The sequence below is a fragment of the Patagioenas fasciata genome, chromosome 3 (genome assembly GCF_037038585.1).
Source record: "Patagioenas fasciata isolate bPatFas1 chromosome 3, bPatFas1.hap1, whole genome shotgun sequence".
NCBI lineage: Eukaryota > Metazoa > Chordata > Aves > Columbiformes > Columbidae > Patagioenas > Patagioenas fasciata.
Genome location: NC_092522.1, coordinates 55,466,738 through 55,487,566, shown reverse-complemented (window position 1 = coordinate 55,487,566; position 20,829 = coordinate 55,466,738). Strand labels below are relative to the sequence as shown.

Genomic DNA, 20,829 nt, shown 5'->3' with positions numbered 1-20,829 from the left:
TGCTCAGAGCCCCATCCAGGCTGGTCTTGAATGTCTCCAGGGATGGGGCATCTACCACCTCTCTGGGCAACCTGTTCCAGTATTTTACCACCCTCACTGTAAAAAATGTCATCCTCATGTCTAGGCTGAATCTCTTCTCTTTTAGTTTAAAACCATTACCCCTTGTCCAACCATAACAGGCCCTGCTATAAAGTCTGCCTTCATCGTTCTTATAGGCCCCTTTTAAGTACTGAAAGGCCACAATAAGGTCTTCTCAGAGCCTTCTCTTCTCCAGGCTGAACAACCTCAATTCTCTCAGCCTGTCCTTGTTCCATCAAAGGATGGGACAAGGCTGCAGCCTGCCTTTGGCCATGGGATGGAGCTCTGCAAGGATGTGCAGACTTGTCTGCTTGGCGTGGAGCTGGGCAGATGGTGTGCTTGATGCAGCACCACAACATGCCAAGGATGCTGCCACCTACCCCTTGATTCCCCCACGTCTGGCACTGTGATGTCTCTTCTGCTGTACTGCCAGAGAGGTCAGTATCACCTCCAAGAGGACGAGGACAGAGAACATAAGTTATGGTCCATTTCTTATGCATCATGGTACACTTTTATGTCCAGCGATTTACAAAACCGGCAGAGCAGAAGAGCCTGCATTACATGAAACACTAATGACTAATAAGAAACTTAACCATTTTCAACTAAAATTTTTATAGCTGCAGTTTCTTCCTCTAAGTTGAGGATACACAACTGTGACACTTTAATCACTACCAAGGTAAAAGCTTGACAGTTTGTTGACAAAACAACAACAACAAAGGAGATGTGACCTGTACTTAATGATTTAGTACAATTAAGACACAGACCTAGCTTAATTTTCAGTCCATTTACTAACAGTTTCACATGCCTGAAAAGTTGGAAACAATTTATGACAGAGATCAGCTTTTGAACCACATACTTATGCTAGTGTCAAGCCCCAGATGATTACTCCAGCTTTAGCTCAAATTCCCACACTGGATTCAGATAATGTGTAGGAGTCATGTCATGAATTCATAAAATTTACACAGATGCTAGCAATGTAAAACCTCCAGCTGCATCACTTTCCCCCCCAGAGAGTCCCTGATGACCAGCAGAGGAACAATCCGTCATCCCAGCTTGCACGGGAAGAGTGGGCACATTTGAGGAGCCATCTCTGCTGTGTGCATATCTCACTGCCCTGCTTTGAAAGGTCTCTTCACAGCCATGGCAAAACGCTTGTGCAGGTCCCTGAATGCTGAGCTGCACCATTCCCATGGCCACCCTGAAGGGACAGAGATTCCCATGGAGGGGGCTGTCAGTAGTTTCCACCACACAAAAGGGATGGGAAGGCCCTCCAGACACCGGACAGAGGGATCACACAAGGGCATGGTGACATGTGGTGGGCAGTACACCAATGAGGAGAAAAAACATATCTCCATGCTGATGCTGACAAGCACGGGTGCTCCCCCAGCCACTCCCCATCCTCCTGGTCCACATAGGGGGAAAAAGGTACGAGGGCACTGAGCCCATAGCCACTTTCTTGTCTCTGCCATGATCTGCAGCTGGTTTTAGAAACTTGGGTCTGCCCTGTGTGCCTGGTTGCATTCCTAGAAGATTCTCCTACTGTTGGTGGTGTTTTCTGGAGTCCCAGGCTTAGCATCTGGGGGATACAGTGGAAACTATGAGGGCTGTGGAGCTGTGGTACATCAATGCAAGCTCCACTTACCAACCTGGCATGTGAAGCCACAGGGTGTTACTGCACTGCGTGCCTCTTGTGCACCAGTCCAGGCCAGTTGCCCACCAGCAGCAGCTGAGGGTGCCTGCTGCACAGCTCAAGGGACTGTAGGCAGTAATGGAGCTGCAAGCCTGCTCTCAGTGAGGATGCAGATGCAACAACGTTAACAACTTGTTTATTCATTCTGGATCCTCTTAATTTCTCTAGGAGAAGCCAGATGTCCTAACAAACCATCGGTGTAGCTGTTCTCATACCAGTCATGGAATTAGGTCTCTGTTTCATTGACCTGTATGTCATTGCAATGGACCCTCAGAGGTTTTGGCAACCAGGTGCAAACAGCCAAAACCAGTAAGCAAGTCTCTGCTCTTTTCCCACATCTTGCATTCACGTTGCAGGTGTCCTGGTGCCTTTGCACTGTGAAAGGTCTCCTACCAGCACGGAAGAAATTTCTTCCCTGGGAACCTAAGTCTGTGCTCACAAGTCTGCCCACCAGTTTCTCTAACCAGCCTTCCTTGGTCTAACCTCTGATCCTTGTGAAGGCGCTGCCAGTCTTAGAGATGATTTGGATCACAAAACTTTCATTCACAAAACTCCACTGCAATTACCTTCCAGAAGTGCACCAGCATTTTCATCTCCTGATATACTCAAGGGCTTGCTCAGGTGTATTGCTCCTTTTGTGGGCTGCTGCAGGAAGGACTAGATGACCTTCAAAGGTCCATTCTAACTCAAACTATGCTATGATTTTATGATCTCTGGTTTTGTACTGAAAAGATTGGTTATTTTCGTTTTTGCATGATTTCTGTTTTACATGACAGGGAGTTATTTGGTGACAACACAGTTGCAGTGAGTTATCCCATTTTGGGAAACAGATGAACAGAGAAAATGCCATACTCAATCACTTACAGCAAATAATATACAGCAGTGAGCATCAGGAACAGGAACATTTGTTACTCCAAAAGCTCATACTTCAGAATCAAATCATTGGTTTTATCTTGTGCCTATTGTGAATGATAACGAAAATAATAATCCCCTTTTTTTACACTGAAAATCAGCTCCACTGAAACCACCTCATGTTCAGGCTCTCTTTGCAGCATTGTTTTGAAGACTGTGAGGGTAACATAAAGCTCATCTCTAAACCACCTGCTCATCAGCATTCCATCTTTTTTCACTAATCTCCTCACACATAGGAAAATTATACAGCTATCTGTCTGAATAGATGGACATACAGGATCTCAAACATGCAAGGATTTGTGATATTCTTTCTGCTGCCAAAAAATTCCTGTGCACATTAGCTGGTTAAACCTTATCCTTCTCTGCAACAGAAAAAACACCTATGCTAGGAGAAGCAAACAACTGGATTTACACTAATAAATGCTGATCAAACTTCATGTCAAGCATGTATCTTCTTCTAATAAAACCTTTTTGGACTTCAACACAAAACCATAATAAAATATTTTTAGGTGACACTAAGACATTGGTCCTTCAGCCTAAGTTAACAGAAACGAAGGTTGCGGAGATAAAAAATATTTTATGAAAAACATAAGAAAAAATGGATATGCCTGCTACATCACCAGTAAGATAACATCCAAACCTGCCTATGGTTTATCCAGAATTATGTCCTTTAAAATAGAAAAAGGCTTGCATTAAAGTGATTTGTTAAGTTCTGAAATTCATTACAATGAAAAACCCTTTTCAATAGTAACAAGTAAGCCACCCACTACCATAGGTCCCAGAACCTTCTCTCTGCAACTATTGCTACAGCAAAGAGGGAACAGTTTCTTGCCTCTTAGAGGCTCACGTAGCATCCCCATTGGCAGCAAAGAGTTAAAAACTAGGCATTCATGTCTCCAGTTTAGAGGCCAAAAATTACGTCACATTCTTGGGAGTAAACTAATTGCCGGATGCATATGAGAGTAGATCCATGTGTAAAAACATATTACAGAAACAATCCTAATTGATGAAGTGTTGTTCAGTCAAAAGCACCCATCCTGCCCAAGGTTCCTGCAGGACCTATCAAAATACTCACTCAGCCAGTAAGTTAGCTATTTACAGTCAACATACATGCAAATTTGTTAACAACAGAGGTTCTTGCTTGGTGGACAAGGCTGTGATGGCTTCAGGTTCATTTCTGAACAAACACCAGGGATCAGGGTGAGGAGACCTGTGCCTCACTGTGCTTTCATGGCACAGTGGTACCATGAGGCCCAGCATGGGTCAGAACCATGCTGGACCCATGGGACAGGGCTCGGGTCAGACCTGGAGGCCAGGGAGCATGTCCTTAGCTCTGCTCAAAGGTGGTGAGAGCTAAGCCACAACAGGGCACTGCCCTGTGCAGGGCGGGCTGCTGGCTGGTGTCTCTGCACCCGACTTCACTGATGGTCATGAGCCTTCCCACAGTAAGAACCGGTGTCCCCATGTCATCTCAGGCTTAACATCCTTGATTTGGGCCATCCAGGTGGATGTTTGGTGACTTTCTCCAGTGGAAGGGAGGGTTGGACTCTGCAGGCAAAAGCAGCAGGGAGATAATGTCACAGATGAGGGACAAACCTACCTGAGACACTTCTAGCCCCAGCGCTTGTACTGAGATGTTGGCCAGGTGCCTTCCTCCTCCACCTGTGCTCCCCTCACCTGCCTGGAGGAGACCCATGGCTTTGAGGAGGTAACAGCAAGAACCTCTCCTGCAGCTGTCTTTCCCTTCAGGCCTTCCTTTCTGTTTGGATTCATCAGCCTTCAGTTCCTGTTAGTCAACAGGATTAAATAACTCTTCACAGTCTTGAATTTTATCCCCAAGCAGGAATTCACAGCTATAAGCAAGCTGTTTTCAGATTGTTTTCCTTGTTGTTAAGTTGACCTAAATTTACCTAGCCTGAAGGCTCCTGCAGACAAGGATTTGCTCCTGTACTTGACTGTTTTGTGTGTCCCTTTCCTCCAGTTTTGTCAGAACCTCTAGAAAATTTGAATGCCATGATTCAAGATGAGTCCATTTTTCCAGCATCCTGAGACAACCTCACTTTCTCTTCATTTGCCATCCAAATGTGTTTGAGCAAAGGAAGGGCACAGAAAAAATATCTGATTTTTCTTCATAGCCCTGATTGCTTTAGTGCCACCCACAGAGGCACTAAATTTGACCTGGACAGGTGTAAAAGGAGGAGATCTAGTTTAGATTAGCATTAACCTTTTTTTTGCCACCATAGAAACTCTGCAAAATCTGTAGTCCTGCAATCCGCCTCCAGAAATGCCATTTCCAGATCCCTACTCTGTCTCAGATAAGTCAGTCCTGAGTTACCCCTTCCACTGATTTTAACTACTTTCAGTCCCACCAAAATGCGATGCCCTACACTTTGCTACAAGTGCCATGTGCAATGACCAGTGGTACCCAGGTAAAAATCCACCCCAGCATACTCTTTTCCCATACTGGGTGTTTTGTGAATGTCATCATAAACTCACCTGCAGGAGCACAGTGTAGCTGCAACAACATAATTGCTATGGCTTTGTGATAATCACAAACTTCCACAACCGAAGAGGCTGGGGGGCCCTTCTGGAGACCACCTGGTTGATCCCCACCTCAGAGCATGGTCAGCTAGAGCGGGCTGCTCACGACCACATCCAGTCTTGAAGATCTCCGAAGACAGAGACTCCACAGCCTCTCTTAGCAACCTGTGCTAGACCACCCTCCAAAGGCATTCCAGAAAGTTTATAGCATTCTCTGCTGCAACGGCAGATTTCATGGTCAACTCGCTGCCTACCAAGGCAGTGAGCTGAAAGGCTGCAGGGCTTTCTCTGCAGAGCTACTTTCCAGCTGATCAGTCCCTGGCCTTTGCTGGTGTCTGGGCTTGTTTTTCCCCAAGGCAGGACTTCACATTTTCCTTTGTTGAACTTGGTGAGGAACCTATCAGCCTATTCCCCAGTCTCTAGAGGGCCCTCTGGAAGCCAGCACAGCCCTCTGGTACTAAACACAAACACACTGAAATGCCAGTACTTACATAACTTGCCTTAGTGATCTTCACAAACGAACTGATCCTAACACCAGGCAAAGGCAAATGCCAACATGAGGACAAATGCAACACCTACTCCCAGTGTCAGTTAACTTTGGGCTTCCTGATGTCTGTTAGTTCCTGCTTAGCCCATGGAATCCATTATACACAAATTACCTTCTTTCTTCTTTTTCCCACTTGTATATGTCTGGTAGATGGGTTCAGTAGAACACCCTCGAGAAAGTAAGTGTCAGAACAACGGAAAATGATGCACAAACTAATTATCTGATTTAGTTTTGGGGAAGAGTTTTGGAAGAGGCAGGAAAGGAGAGTGGGATGAGTGAACCTTCTGTAGAGGTTGCTGGTTGTGACCCAGTAAATGACAAGTGGTGACAGAGAGAGCAATGTGTAGCTAATCATGCTCTTAACAGTCTGCCTATGAAACAAGTAAAATGCCACAGTGTTTATCCCAGAGGCCAACCCTGAAATACAGGCAAATCTAATAGGGCTCGAGGAAGTCCAAACATGTCTTCTTGGACTCAGTGTCCAAAATCAATCTTCTGGGACAAGCTGGCTCCTCATACCTCTTCACAATTCTTTAAGTCATTACTTTTTCCTGCGTCTTTTAAAATAAAGCCAACTAGAAAGTTCCCAGGGGTGCAGAGCAAGAATCAAAATGCTGAGTAAATGTAAATGCGTGCCAAGGTGTCTGCTGATCTGGCGGGACCCTGGCCCAGGATTCCCGCTTCTCTTCTTCTCCTTCAGCAGAACCAATTTCAATCTAATAGGATTATTCCATTATTCCAATTTACACATGCAATAATGGCACCCCAAAACTGCAGTAAGAATCAGGACTTTTCTGAGAGAAGACCTTTATCCTGGCCAAGAAAATTTAAATAAAGCAAAGTACATGTTTGTCTCTTCAGTGACAAGCTTCCCTATCAGATTCAGCATGCAACAACATGAATCTCTGCTCTGTGTATTCTGAGCTCATGTCATTGGTAGCCAACCACATTGTTTTTTTAATCTAATACAAAGAAATCAATGGAATAATAGGAGTCCCTTTCATTTTTGACAGCACAAACACCAGCTGATTTCATCATGTGCTGGCAAGCAGAGCTATTAGCTATCAAAACAAAGCAAAACAAAATAATAACTAAACTGCTACAGAACAGAAAACCAGTTTTCTGATAATCTGCCCAAACGTTCAGACTGGGTGAAGATGAAGGTTTAAAAATCCTTTTTTCACTTGAATTTTCTGATGTCTTCCTCCCTCTTTTTCTCTCTTTCACACAAGCACACTTACTCATACATCATGTTTCAGTTCGTGATCCAGCTACACTAAAGCGTTAACATGATACAGAAAAATTGCAAATGTAAGTCAAAAACATATCAATCAGAGATGTTTGATGCCCTTTGTCTCAACTAAGACAAAATGGTGGTCAAATATGTAAAAATATCTTCTTTTCACCTTAACAACTTGTTTTCTTACCGAAGTGCTTAGAAGAGTAGTTTTGGGGGCTGTGGTAGGAATATTCCTGAAAGAAAAAAATTCAGTCCTTGAGAAACTATCCTGAATACTTTACTTTCTGAAACAAAAGCAGCAAGTCATGCAAAGAACGTGCATGTGGAAGCCAGTAGACTGGTTGTCAAGTGCAGAGAAGTCCCTGCTGAAGAGGAATAATTTTATCACACGGAGGAAACGTGTGCGCCTGTCATTCCCCAATAACTGCAAGGAAACAGAATGCCCCTCTGGCATGTTCTGTGCTGGGGATGATGCCGCACACTGCACTGCTCTCCAAACCCAGGATGACATAGTCTTCCTAAGGCTCTACTGTGGGAAACTGGAAAGAAAATACCAAAGCTCTTTTCTTCCCAGACATGGGGAAAAAGACAGGAAAATCAGAGCACAAATTGTCAGCATTCTTCTGCTTGTAGATACTTCAAAAACATAATCTTTTAGCACTGCGAAGGAAACAATCCAAGAAGAAAAAGCCTTCACGCAAGTTATGTCAGCCATCTTGCATGATGGCAGAGGAGTCAAGTCCTTCAGCATGGTTGTTTCCCCTAGATTTCTTCATCCCTTATGATTTCAGCCTTCAAAGGCAACTGTGAGTCAAGTTTACATCAGCACAGGCACCCTTTGAGCTAAACCATCCCCAAGGGTCGAGGCAAGACCAAGAAAGGTCTTTTCCCTACAGCCTCTGCAGCAAGGAGATTTCAGTTCAGAGGGGACATAGTGCGATGAGGAAGACTTGGGTCAAAGTGAAGGCAACCGCATCTGCTGCAAAAGTGTAATTTGGTAACAACTTTATTTCAGCAGCAAGCAAGGGCATCTTTTCTGAGAGAGGAAAACCAGGTTCTCTTGTGCTACAACAGAAATCATCCTGTACTTGCTGACTTGTGAGAGATGATGCTTGGGAGACAGATGAAGTTACTGGAGAGTGTGGTTGGCAGCTGACAGTGCTTAGTACAGAGCTGTAGGAGAGCAGGACGTGCTGCTCCAGGGACACACATGGAAGCTGTGCAAGGCACCTTGCACGTGGGATTACTGCAGAGCATCTGGTTAGGATCACAGAGTCCAAGCTGTTCTGCATGAGTGGCTGTTTGAAATAAATAAGTGTTGCATATCTCTTAACAGTGATTGTCTCACAAGCTGTTGTTGAGAGGGAAATGTAAGCATGCTGTGTCTGAATTAGTTTTCAGAGGGTTAGCTGAGTGCTCTGGCACCAGCAGCCAAAAATACATTTGGTGTGCGTGCTTAACTTACAGCATGGCTGTTCCAGGGCTGTGTATGTTGCTAAATAACTTTCCCATTGTTTCATTGGTTACATTGCTCTCAGTATTTGGCTTGGCTTTTGTTTAATGTCCCAGTCCCTTTAAACCCTGTCTAATGGAAAATGCATAGCCCTTTCCTGAATCTAATTTAAAAGAGCCTTTTTTGTCCATAATTCTGTTAATCTCTCACCTCTCTGGTGATTTTACATGTCCTGTCTCACCTATAGAAAAGTAGCTACTTTTATGGCTTCAAAAAGAAAAGCTTAAGGAGGGGCTGTAAAATTTTATCACTTTATACATCGAATAGCCTATACACAGGTCCTGTCTACAGAATCACTTTATACACGGGAAAAGGAGGCTAAAAGGTGCCGCTCAGGAGAGCAGCAAAGCTTTGTGCAGGCTGTGCACAGAGCTGCACACCTGCCAAGGTGCATGCTGCAGCTGATGTGGTAGGAGGGACCCATGACATGTGGGACCCCAGACATGCTCCCGCAGCATTCCTGAGGGGCCCCAGGGATGAACTGCTCTCAGCCCCAGGCTGGCTGCCCTTGGTGTGGGGGCGTCCTGCCCCATGGGGCTCCCAGACTGCTGCCTGTGCAACGATCTACAGCTGGCAGCAGCTGCCAGATATTGCTCCTGCCCCGCTCCTGCCTGCTGCTGCTGCTGGAGGCTGTGCCCAGGGGAAGGTGGCACCACTGTCATGAGCTGAGCCTGGAATTCTCAGCTGCTCAAGGCCCTGGGCCCAGCTTGGAGGCTCTTATGCCCCCAGCTCCAGGGTAAATTTTAGCCCATCCAGTACAATGCAGCACTAGTTTGACAGTGTGAAATCCACCCCTGTCCAGCATGTCACTACAATGCTTAGCACTGGTCAGGTGCCAATAGGTGATGGCCATGGGGACCTCCTGCCCACCCCGAGTCTGTCAGCCAAGTGTGAGCGCTCCCTACAGACCCAGCGAGGGAGTGATTCGTAGAGGAACTTGTTTTGGCCTGGCTGGCATTTTGTTGGAAAGAGGACTTCCTGAAATTGCAAAACTTCACTGGCACAAGCTTGTTGGTGATGTGTGTGAAAGGAGGGGACAAAGAGAGAGAGAGCGTGAGAGCACAAAATCAAACTGCAGTCCCTGAACCACAGTGGGGATGCTGCTACTTGACAAACTGTGGGCTGGAAATATTTATGGTGAAGAGTTTGGATTGCCCTCCAGTGGCCAAATGGGATTTCTGATCCCAGGGTAGGTCAAAGGCAATGTCAAGAGTGAAGGAATTGGGAGGAAAAAAGTCAGCAACTAGAAGCAGTCCAGTGTGTATTTTACAAGATGGTGGTATCTGTATCACCACAATGGCAGCATATCTCTTACAGTTATCTAACATTTGCCATGTTCCTTTTTAACTCCCATATAATCTCTTTCATGTGATCACACAGACCTTCACAGCTGTCACCAGCTGAGCACGCAACTGCTGGGACCTTCACTGGCAGACCAGGGTGGGACAACTGTGTACATAAGGCCAAGGTCAGTAGTCAGTGCTGTATCCAGAGAGACACACCAAACAGAATTACAACCAGCAGAAAAAACAGTCCCCTTAAAAGCCCAAGGCAGATCACTAGTAACAATATTCATATGAAAAACAGCAGAGAATACATCTGAGTCACAAATCTGGAATCAAGGACAACTCCTCTTCTCTCATCCCTTGACCTTGCTGACACTGGTAGTGGGAAACATGGACACTAACACAACAATCCTGTTCTGGTTATGTGCCACCATTCATCTTTCCTCCCTCTCTAAATGTAAACATGGGGTCCCTGCAGGCTGATTTCACTGGGTATGAAAGAAAGATGAGACAAGTTTGGCATGCTTAGTGTTTGTTGGGGGTTTTGGTTGGTTGGTTGGTTGGTTTGGTTTGGTTTTTTGTTTTTGTTTTGTTTGTTTGTTTTGTTGTTCTTGTTGTTTTTGTTTGTTTGGGTGTTTTGTTTTGTTTTCTGGGACAACACTTCTTCCACATCCATTTTGGCTGAAGCTTCAGCTTTAATATTTTGGCTACACATCTGACCCCTGAGCATTTTTCTGACTCTCAGGCATCATTCCTGAAGGGTATTTCAACACCAGGCTCTTGGTGAGAACGGTGCAGGACAGGGCAGGAAGATCGTGAGAGGGAAAATCAGCTCCTGGTGCATCCTTGGTTCATCCAAACTTTCTTGGCAAAACCCTTCCAGAAATTGCCTGCTCTCTTGCCGTGCTGCTGCAGGTCCAGTTCGGCTCTGTGACTAATGAGCAAGCCAGAAAACTCTGTCAGTTGTGGCTCAGAGACTTGAGTGATAGCCAGAGAGATACATTCTCCTCGGAGGACAGAAGACTGTTTGGCACTTGGCCAGCCTGTGATATTCAGGAGCTGACTGTAGTGTAAGGCCCTGGTTCAACAGAGGTCTAAGTCACATAGGACCATAAATCACAGAAATACAGGCCTGGAAGGTGTGTCAGGAGAACACCTTCCCACCCCCCACACAGAGGCAAGATAACTATATCTTAGCCTCTCCTGGCAGATGGATCTGTCCTTAAAAATCTCCAGTCACAAGAGTAACAAGTCTCTCTAGGTGTTCTCCAGCAGTCCTGGATTTTCTTAACAGTAAAAGGTGTTTCCTAATCCCTAATCTAAATCACCTTTGCTACAAACTAAACTGGTTCTTTGCATATGCTTATGGACACACTTCATCATAGTCTTTCACAGTAATGTTTTAAGTACTGGAAGTCTTTCATGATGTCCCATCTCAGGATCCTTTTATCCTACATTAAAAAAAAAAAAAAAAAAGCACACACAAACCAAAAACAACAAAGACTTTTCCTCATCAGTCATGTTTTCCATCATCCTTGTTGGTCTCCTCTGGCTCTTTTCCAACTAGTCTCCATTTTTCATCGAGTGAATGGTCCCAAAGCAAACACGGTGCTCCAGTAAAGACCTCACCCACACTGAGCAAAGCTGAAAAATTACCTCCTGTGGATTACACAACACATCTGTTATAAAATGCCAGTACAAGACCAGCTGTGGAATTTTGTCCACTTTCTTTACAACATCCTATTGTTAGGTTATTATTTCAAGAACTGTTGGGCCTCACAGACCCATCATCCACTTCACCTTCTGCCCTGTTGTACTGCCTAAATATGTTGCTAAATCAAGACCTAAATTGTAAGTAAATCCATGGAAATTAATGGTGTAATTGCAGCAGTAAAACTGGTGTAATAAAAGCAGCAAGGAGAAATGTTAGGACCAAGTCATACACTGAGTATCAGTGTACTCAGACTTCAGAGAGCTAATATGTTTATTAGGTATTGACTTTGCTCTTGGTGGAAATCTACAGAGTTCTTATATTCCTAAATATGTCTATTCCATTCCTCTTTACACTGCTGTATCACTCAACACCCACAGTGAAATGCACACTTCTCACATCTCTAGTTTTACATAACTTTAGGGTTTTTTACGAAAAGCTAGAATAAGACCACGAAATGTTTGAATAAATTTAGTTCCTGCCCACATCCCTAATAGAGATTATGTGCATTCATATTTTTATCACTGAGCATCTCTCTTAGCTAACCTTAAGAACATCTGTAGGAGCAGGATTCTAAACCTTGCCCCCATCTTGCACAGGTAGGGTTTAAAGCATGTATTTGTGGAACACCAAGGGGTGTAGATGTACAGATAGTGACAGCAGCCTAAAAACATTGGCAACAAAGATTTGAAATATAGTTCTTGATTTTGACTTACAATGTTTTTATCTGCTAGGGATACCCGTTGTTCTAGGTATTCAATAAGTAGAGAGTTACACATGCTGAATGCTGTGAGTGGGGACTGCCTGAGATGACTTCTGCAAAATTAAATTCTGTAAGAAATTTCTGTCCCTTAACCAGTCAATATTTACTTATTCTTGTTTTATGAAGTAACATTTGACTGTCCAGTAGTTCAATAAACATTGTTCCATAGATGCTTCCATTTCAGTCAGTTTGCTTCAAAAGAAGATGTCTATTATTCTTGGTACTGCAGGAAGTGCACCCAAAAATATTTAGGTACATATTTTTTTCACATAAAATATATTTTATAAGATACTCAGCAAAAAAGTCTACAAAAGACACTGGCAGGTTTTTGCAAGGACTATGGAAACTGCATCAGAAAAAAAAAATCCATTGCCTTTGTTATTATAGTCATGTCACTTGTTCTCAAAGAGCAAAAATAAAGCATACATCTAGGAAAGCCCAGCGAGATAAGAGGAGTGAATGCATCTAGACTCTTCAGCTAGACTGAGGAGGGACAAGTTTTGTAAATCTGGCTGAGAGGAGGTTATGGATGACCCTGAATATTTAGACATATGACTCATGTATAAAAGAATACTTGAACCACCAAGAAACAAAAGATTAATCATCTGTTGGCCTCCGTCTTTACTCTCTCGATCTTGGGAAAAAAAAAATCCTTGCAGTTACTTTTTTCCCTTCACGTTTAATTTGTCTGTTAATCTACAGTAAGGCACCAGACTTGGACTGGAAGGAATGGATAGCTTCTAGTTTATAGTAGCATACAGTAGAAGAGGTCCCTCGGTATTGAAAGGAGTAAGGGATTCCCATTACTGCTTCACCATTTTAGCAAGTGCTGGTGGCCTTTGAGAAGCTGAGATTTCATAAACCCAGCACTGGGGGAGAACAGGGACAGAGCAGATCTGAAGCAGAAAAGGTCCTGTAGGAGAAATCATGCCAATGAAAAGAATTTGGGACTAAGCTGTTTTTAAACTGTTCTCTTTCAAAGGCCACAAGAAAGAGGGTATTTGGGCTCCACACAATGAGCATGTAGGTGGCTCAGAGGCATCGAGCCACAGGACTACTGGATTTGACAGAAGCAAAAGATCAGAAGACTGGAAGAGGCTCTCCAGTTTAGCAGTGTTACTTAAATAGAACTAACAGAACAGCACTGCCTCAGCATCCACAAATATCCAATACAGTTCATATCTTCAGCTGAAGGTCTTGCCTCTTCTTCCAGACTTTCACTGATGCAAAGCTGGACAGGATTTCACATGATTGAGGCATACAGATTTATCACTTCTCATCTACCTCCTGTCACTGGACAGTTTGCCCTGCTACATATGAGAAGTCTCAGTTTCTGTTATCCAGGTTGTGTTATGTTAGATGAGCCCCTGCTTGCTGAGATGAGCTGCAAATGAAAGTAAGCAGCTGGTCGGAGCCCCCAGTTGCAAGTAATGCAAGTTGGAAGACACACCTTAGCTCCTACACACTGACAGTTAAAAACAGAAGGGGATTTCTTTCCTTTTTTAAAAAATTTTGGTTTTGGCTCCTTTGCAGAGGTCTTTATTTGCTTAGAGTCAGCCTTAGCAAAAATATCTCCAAACTCAACTCATGAAATTCACCCTGGAGATCAAACACAGGTGTCCATGTTCCTGTGCAGAGTGTGGATTTGATCCAAAGTCCACGTGATTGCTAAGTGAACACCTCACATTGGTTTCAGGGCAAATTTGTTTCTATTAATAGTAGCTGGGATAACCTTCCTCACCAGCCACCTGCAAGCTGGAAAGTTCAGCAGCAGAAATCATGGAGGAGCCACAAGTTTTGAGGAGTTTCTCTGAAAGCAAAGCCATGGTGGAATGGTTCGGCACTACTGACATAGTACCTCTCTCCCAGTCACTACTGATCAAAGCCATAGCATTTTGGAAAAATCCAAAGAAAATAATTGTATCATGATACTGTCCATCAGCTCTGTCCATTTCTATAACAGAAATTTGCAACTACCTACCAATACCACTGATTTGTTCAGGAGGAAGTGCTGAAAGATCTCTTGAAAACAGACTAACCCAAACATGGCACACCATTAAAAGAAAAAGCTAGCACATTAGTCATATCATTTGTTTCTTCTGGAAAAAGCATAGATGCAGTATCTCTGGCAAATAAGATGAATGATGCATGTAAGTTCTGATTTAAGACACAGCAAAGTCAAAGGCTTCCAAGATTCTGGCAGGCTTTGGATAAAGTCCTGACACTGCTCCACACACAGCAGGGGAATAGCTGAAGTCTCTGTTGTGCACTGACTGCCATTTACTGTGCCTGTCTCCTTCTGTCACTCACACCTCCATTCCTCTGGTCATGGAAAACTTTGACCCCATCAGTCTAAAGACCACATGATGATGTTTCACCACATCTTGGATATAATATGCTCCCTCACTTATTATTGTGACTTAGATTAAAGGCATCTAATTCCCTTGGAGCCAGTGGGAGTGTGGCCTTGGTTTCTGTTAAAAAGAGAAGCAGCATCAGTGTTTCCTGACTTTTTTTCTTTTTTTCCTCTGAAGACACACTTCCATCCACTTGTGAGTATTTTATTTGCTTTTGGTTTGTTTGGGGAGCTAGTTTGTTTCTAGGGGAATAGTAAGCAAGAAAGTAATAGTCATTTACTAGCCCACTCTCACAAGTACCATCACATCCATAGTCAGACCAAGCAATCTGCCTGTACCACCACAGGACAATGATCCTAAATGTAGGCAACAATGAAGTTTGCTGCTGATGATACTTTCATGGTATTCACAATAATAATGTTAATCTGCACAGGGTTAATACCACCTTTTGCAAGTCAGTTTTCTTGTATAATACTTTGCAATATCTATTCTTCTGGTGTCCCCACTTCTACCCCATCTCCCTTTTCCCCAAGGTAGGACAGTGCTTAGTGTTTGGCTGCTCAGCAACGCTGCTGCACATGCAGTCCCAGTAAGAGGGAAGGGATTTTACTAGATTAAGCAGTTGAAGCTTATGAGATTAAGGAAGAAGTCTCTCTGCCCCCAGCATCCTCCACAAGCTGTCTCACATCCAGCATGAGCTCTAATCTGGGAATCAGGGGTCAATGGAGAGGCACTGACCTGCCCTCCCTCTATCAGTCTTTTGGGTGCCATTGTTCCCTTATCCTATTGTCATGGTACCTGGTGATATTGTGAAACTTGTGTCAAGCATCACTATTGTGAAAGATCCAAGCCATATCCACAGGAAACGTAGATGCAAACACCAGGATTCTGGGGACAGTCAAAACCAATTTGTTCTCATGACCACATGTGGGCTCAGGTGACTCTCCTCTGAGAGCTGAGCTCCTTTCTTTGCAGAAGAGTCTTAACACATGCGGTGGTCCAGCAGTGGGGCTCTTCTGAGCTTCTTCCATCTTTCTTCCAGGGAAGGTGGAGATCAGTCACCACTAGTAGCAGATCAGTTGGACTCAAGTGTCACTTCATTGTGATGAGCATCTTTAAAAATGCTGTAATGCTGTGACCAGCCAGTTCAACCTCTGCATTTCTAGCAGGTAGCAAAGTTTTGAGGTAATTTACAAGTTTGACCTAGTCACTCCAGCATGAAAGATTTCCTTTATTCTGCACAAGGTAGCTTTCTTTTTTACTTTGAGTGCATATTTGAAAGGGTGTGTTCACCATAGATGTTGTTTATTAACATTTCTGCATTCCTGACAGCTTTTTGTCTCCTCCTTGCAATTAAATTGACAATCAAGAAAGAAAAAGAGTACTTTAATTTATGGGCCTACTGCAAACAGTAAGGCAAAGATTTCCAAAACAAGAAGATTTAAGTCTGATCCATTTACCTGTCAAATTACTATTTTCAAAGGGCACTTTCCCACCACACTTTGTTGCAACTGAAAGATGGCATAACAGCTGTTTTCTGTTATATATAGCTATTCCATTCCAATGCTTTTTTTTATGATCACAGAAAAATAGTTTTCACAAAATCCATATCCATCAGTGAACACTGTGGTTTTAACTGCAGGTGAAAAATAATAGTGTTTTCCTTCCACATTTCCAGATAGTTCAGTCCAGCTACTGTCCCTGTGTAGCTGGTCTGTCACTGATTCCTTTTATTTCTACTCAACAGCCCCCATGAATGAATCAGGAGTGTGGCTTCTTTCCAACCTTTTGATGAAAAGAGTGTTTGCAATGTGAAATCCAAAGCACCCATCTCCTCAGCGAAGGTAGTGTCAGCTCATTTCAGACCACCTGAGACATCAGGTACTTTGATTCTTCAAGAGGCTGAGTCTAGTCCCACCATCCTCCAAGAGCCTCCCAATCCTCTCTTGAACTCAGTCCTCAACTGAAAAGTATAACCCCAGAACCCATAACAGATCAGGTAGGAAAACAAGGTCAGAAGCAAGTATTACTCCACTAAAACAGAGGTTAAGATGATAACTGAAGTATTTTACTTTCTTTTAAAATTTGAATATTAAAGAAAACAGTATAATGGCATCTTGTGCGCCTGGCTGACACTGTGTGTGTACAGCCCAGTTTATATTACTGCTCAAAGCATGAATCATAAAAGTGACACCCTAACACTAAAGTGTCTACCTCATTGCATTGTCTGTATCACACATTAGTTTGCTCTTACAGAGCTGGAAATTCATATTGGCACTGATGTTGTGATACTTTGCAAGGATACAGCTTGAAAATGAACAGATAAATGGCAAGAACATTTAGTAGACCAAAAAAACCCCCATGAAAACCAGTCATCCAAAACAGAAAAGCAAATACTGAGCTTGATAGTTCATATAACCTCCCTTAATAAAACTAACATGTTTTATGTTTGCACTTCAGATGTTTAGATACATGCCCCTCAATGGAGGTCCTGTATCTTCTTTACTCTTGCAATAAGGCTATAAGAGATCTAATCCAAACTCCAGAACAGTGGAAAACCTTGCACCAGCTTTGCAAACACCTTAGCCAAGCATCTAGAAACAATGACGGACTGCTTTATTTATTTCAGCTACAGTCCTCTTGGTGGGACACTGAGAAATACGAAAATGAGACCCACAGTGGCTGTTCTCCTAAGTCCAGCCGTTTGGCATGGCTTATCTCACCACCACACCAGTGCGCAACGAGGCCCAGCCTTGCACAGCCTTTGCACACCAGTCTTGCACACCAGCACAGCCTTTGCAAGAGAGGATGTTTTCCTATGAAGTAGCAACATTCAATGCCCTCGTTGGAAGGAACGCGTCGGCACAGAAAGGCATAGCCCAGAGATTCAAGTCTGGGAGAATCAAGCACTGTGATGGAGCAGGGAAGTGGCACTGAAAACACTTTTGCTAAACCCAGCTCCTCAGGAACAGGAGTCTGAAATAGCAGGCAAGACTAAGGTGTGATGGAAGAGAGTGGGAAAGTGATCTGTGAAATGCTTTAGACATATGAAAGGAGAAGGCTGTTACAGCTAAGAAGGTAACTGAAAATTGGGACAAGATGCAGTAGGAACATGCCTGAATAACATGATATAATTTTTTTATAAGATAGATGTCTTTCAGAGAGAGGCAGCCCAATCTCTCTGGACATCTGTACAGTATAACATGGGAATTATTAACTAAAACTGCGAAAATAAGAATCAGCACAGAGATGGTTAGGAGAAGAGGACATTTCTAGGGAGATGACAAAGGATTATCCCACAAAACAAGCAGATGAACTGGGGCAGTTTTCTCAGGAATGAGTCTAAGCACCAATTCAATGTGATCCCTAGTAGAAAAAATGGGAACGTCTGGTAGTATTTATTGATGTAAAAAAGCTGGGGTCATTCTTGGCATAGAGAAGACTCACGATGTGTTGTGGGTCAAACCCAGTGACTCAGAGATCCAGACTAATGAAAAGGGATGAAGTTTGATAGTTTACAAAATCCAAGCTCATGCACACAGGGACAAGTTACCCAGGCTTTTGCAGTTGTCAGAAGTCCTGCCAGCTGAAAACAAGAGTGGAAGAAGACCTGTGTATACAGGTCGTGTGATAAACCACAGCTCTGACCTGGCTCTTCCCATTCATCTTCCAAACCCAAACCGTACTAGTGAGTGGAAAAGGCAGACACAGGACGGTTCAGGAAAGGGTTTCCAAAACAGACAGATAAAAAGTGGTGCCCACTGGACATGGACAGCTGTGTAGAGACCTCACAGGTTTGCTGCATACAGCTTTCCTTGGCCATCTTTGTGTTGAAAAAATAGATCATGTGAATATGAAGCAGGTGCTGACCATGAGACTACTGGGGAGGACACCTTAAGACACCAGACTAGACAAGTCTGGCTTTTCAACCAAAGGAAAGCCAAGGCTGAGAAAAAACATGACTCTCCTTTCTAAATGAAGCAGCAGAGTAAAAAGCAGAGAGGGCAAAAATCAGCTTGAGCCAAGTACAAAGCTGGAATTAGTATAAATTAGCCATAACTACTCGTACACTGGAAATTATGAGTCGGTTCCACACTTCTAGGGGAGCCCTGTGCTGAAGTGGCCTCCAAATAGGTGCAGCAAGGACAAGAAGTCTCCTTGCTTCCCAGACCCACCTGGGTAAAGGCTTGGATGCAGTTTTACAATGGCTGTAGATGAGAAGACTGACCTTCATGACCCAGGAAATTTTTTTCCAGGACCACCTGAGCTGTGGAGGAAGTGCCAAGAAGTCATCAAAAGTTAGATATGGATGACACGTGCTTACAGAAGGGAAAATGGAAGATGGAAAGACCATTAAAATACCGGGAGGAAGCCCTAGGGTACTGCAGTCACATATAAGCAGTAGTATTTGCTTGTGAGAGTCTGTGTGCATATACCTACAGCCATAACTAAACCCCACACTCATTATCCCTTGATTTTAAAATACCTCCTAACTCAAAATATCTAATAAAACAATTAAAAATACAATTTATTTCCTCCCCTGTTAATGACATGGGAACAGAAGCAACCCTACCTGTGCCAGTTTGCATCATGGCAAGTGTACATCCTTTCTGTCCGGTGCAGAGCCTGTGTGGTGGTACCCAGCATCCCTTCCCTCCTGTAGGCAGCAAGCATCCCTCAGCACAGTCATCTGCAGCTCATTATCTCTATGAAGAGGAAGCAGAGCATTATGCTATGTTGGATTACAACTTGTCCTTAAGCGCCTTGTTTAAAGGAGCAGAGAGTGAATACAAATTGACTGCAAAGGAAATAAATCCCAGAGAAAGTACAAAAGCAACAATACTCAATTTATTATACTTGACCCTTCTTTTTTCAGTTTACAAAAATTTCAGACATCTCCAGGAAAACGTAATGGGCCAGACTGTGTTTGTTCCGCTTGGATAACAGCCTTCCTGAAAACTCTATGAAACAGCACAGAATAGTTTTAGCTTCACAGGAAAAAGCCATCGCTGGTTGATAAAGAAATCACTGAAGATCTGTGCCCAGTGCTTCAGTGTTTTGCTTAAAGTCTGCTCGTCAAGGAGGAAGGGCAGGAGCAGAGCTGCCTGCCAGATTACTCACTGCTGGCAGGAGGATGGGAATCAGTGTTTTGAATGTACAGTGAGCTGAAAGGAGGTATTTGTTGAACTGAAACAAAAGGTTAACTGCCAAGGACTATGATTGTTTTTTTTCAGAACCTTTGTACAAAGTAGATCAAAGTCTAAGCCTGAATCCACAAATAGTCACGCATGCAATGAGTTTAGTAGGTTTAGTAGCAGTTAATCAGTTTGTGGACCTGCACAAGTTTTAAAACCAAACTCAGTGTAATTGTGCAATTTCCTTGGTCAAATCTAACTGTGAAGTAAGAATTTGCTATGGTGGCAAAACTGCAGAGAAATGCATGTACAAGTCCCTGGCTCTTCTAACATTATCAAGCCTTATTTTGCCAGAATTTACCTCCAGACAAAAGATCAGGTTCCTGTGTGCCATCCCTGTGCTGCCAGTTTCTGTGGTGCCACAGACACAGAGCTCGCAGGGGCTGGAAGGACAGGCAGGGACATACAGAGATGTGATGGGAATATCGTCATTTGACATAATGACATGCTTTAAATGGGGAGAGGGCTACAGTGGGGGATGACAGACCATGTAATAAACCATATATTTTTGCCTATGATCATCACACAATGTACTGCCGATGCCAAACACCTTGGCAGCAGTGCCATCTATCAAGGAGCGAAGAGCAGGGATTTGACAGCTATGAGATTAAAAAAAAAAAAGTTCGGAATGTCTCATTCAAAAATAATGAAGTTTTTTATTTATTTTCTTTGTGTGGTCTCAGAAAAGAATAGGACTGGCTGTCCAGGGAGCAACAGTTGTTACTGTCTGTTTACTGAAGTCCAGTAGATCAGTTTGTAATGTGCAATCTGGCTTACAAAAAAAAAAAAACCCACACCTTTTTATTTTCAGAATTATTCTCATTTTTCTATTTTTGTTTGGTTTGGTTTTGTTTTTTGTTGTTTTTGGTTTTTTTAATCCACCTTCTCTTTCTGTCTACTTTGGCAAGAGAAAGCAGAAAACATGCTTGGGGAGTTGAAGAGAAAGGACAAAAATAGGAAAAAACCCTTACCTACTGAAATTCAAAAGACAAATCA

At 43.3% G+C, this 20,829-nt stretch overlaps 1 protein-coding gene across 2 annotated transcripts in view; it reads right to left on the bottom strand.

Moving 5' to 3' along the window:
- Positions 1–19,404, bottom strand: part of LOC139827727 (uncharacterized) — a 66,193-nt gene extending 46,789 nt beyond the window's left edge. For both annotated transcript variants that reach the window (XR_011738645.1, XM_071807303.1), the window contains exon 1: positions 19,212–19,404. Coding sequence is in view for 1 of the 2 variants with exons in the window: in XM_071807303.1 (XP_071663404.1) it covers positions 19,212–19,230 (19 nt within the window). In the remaining variant the exon portion in view is untranslated. The remainder of the gene's footprint in view (positions 1–19,211) is intronic.
- Between the last annotated feature and the right edge of the window lie 1,425 nt (positions 19,405–20,829).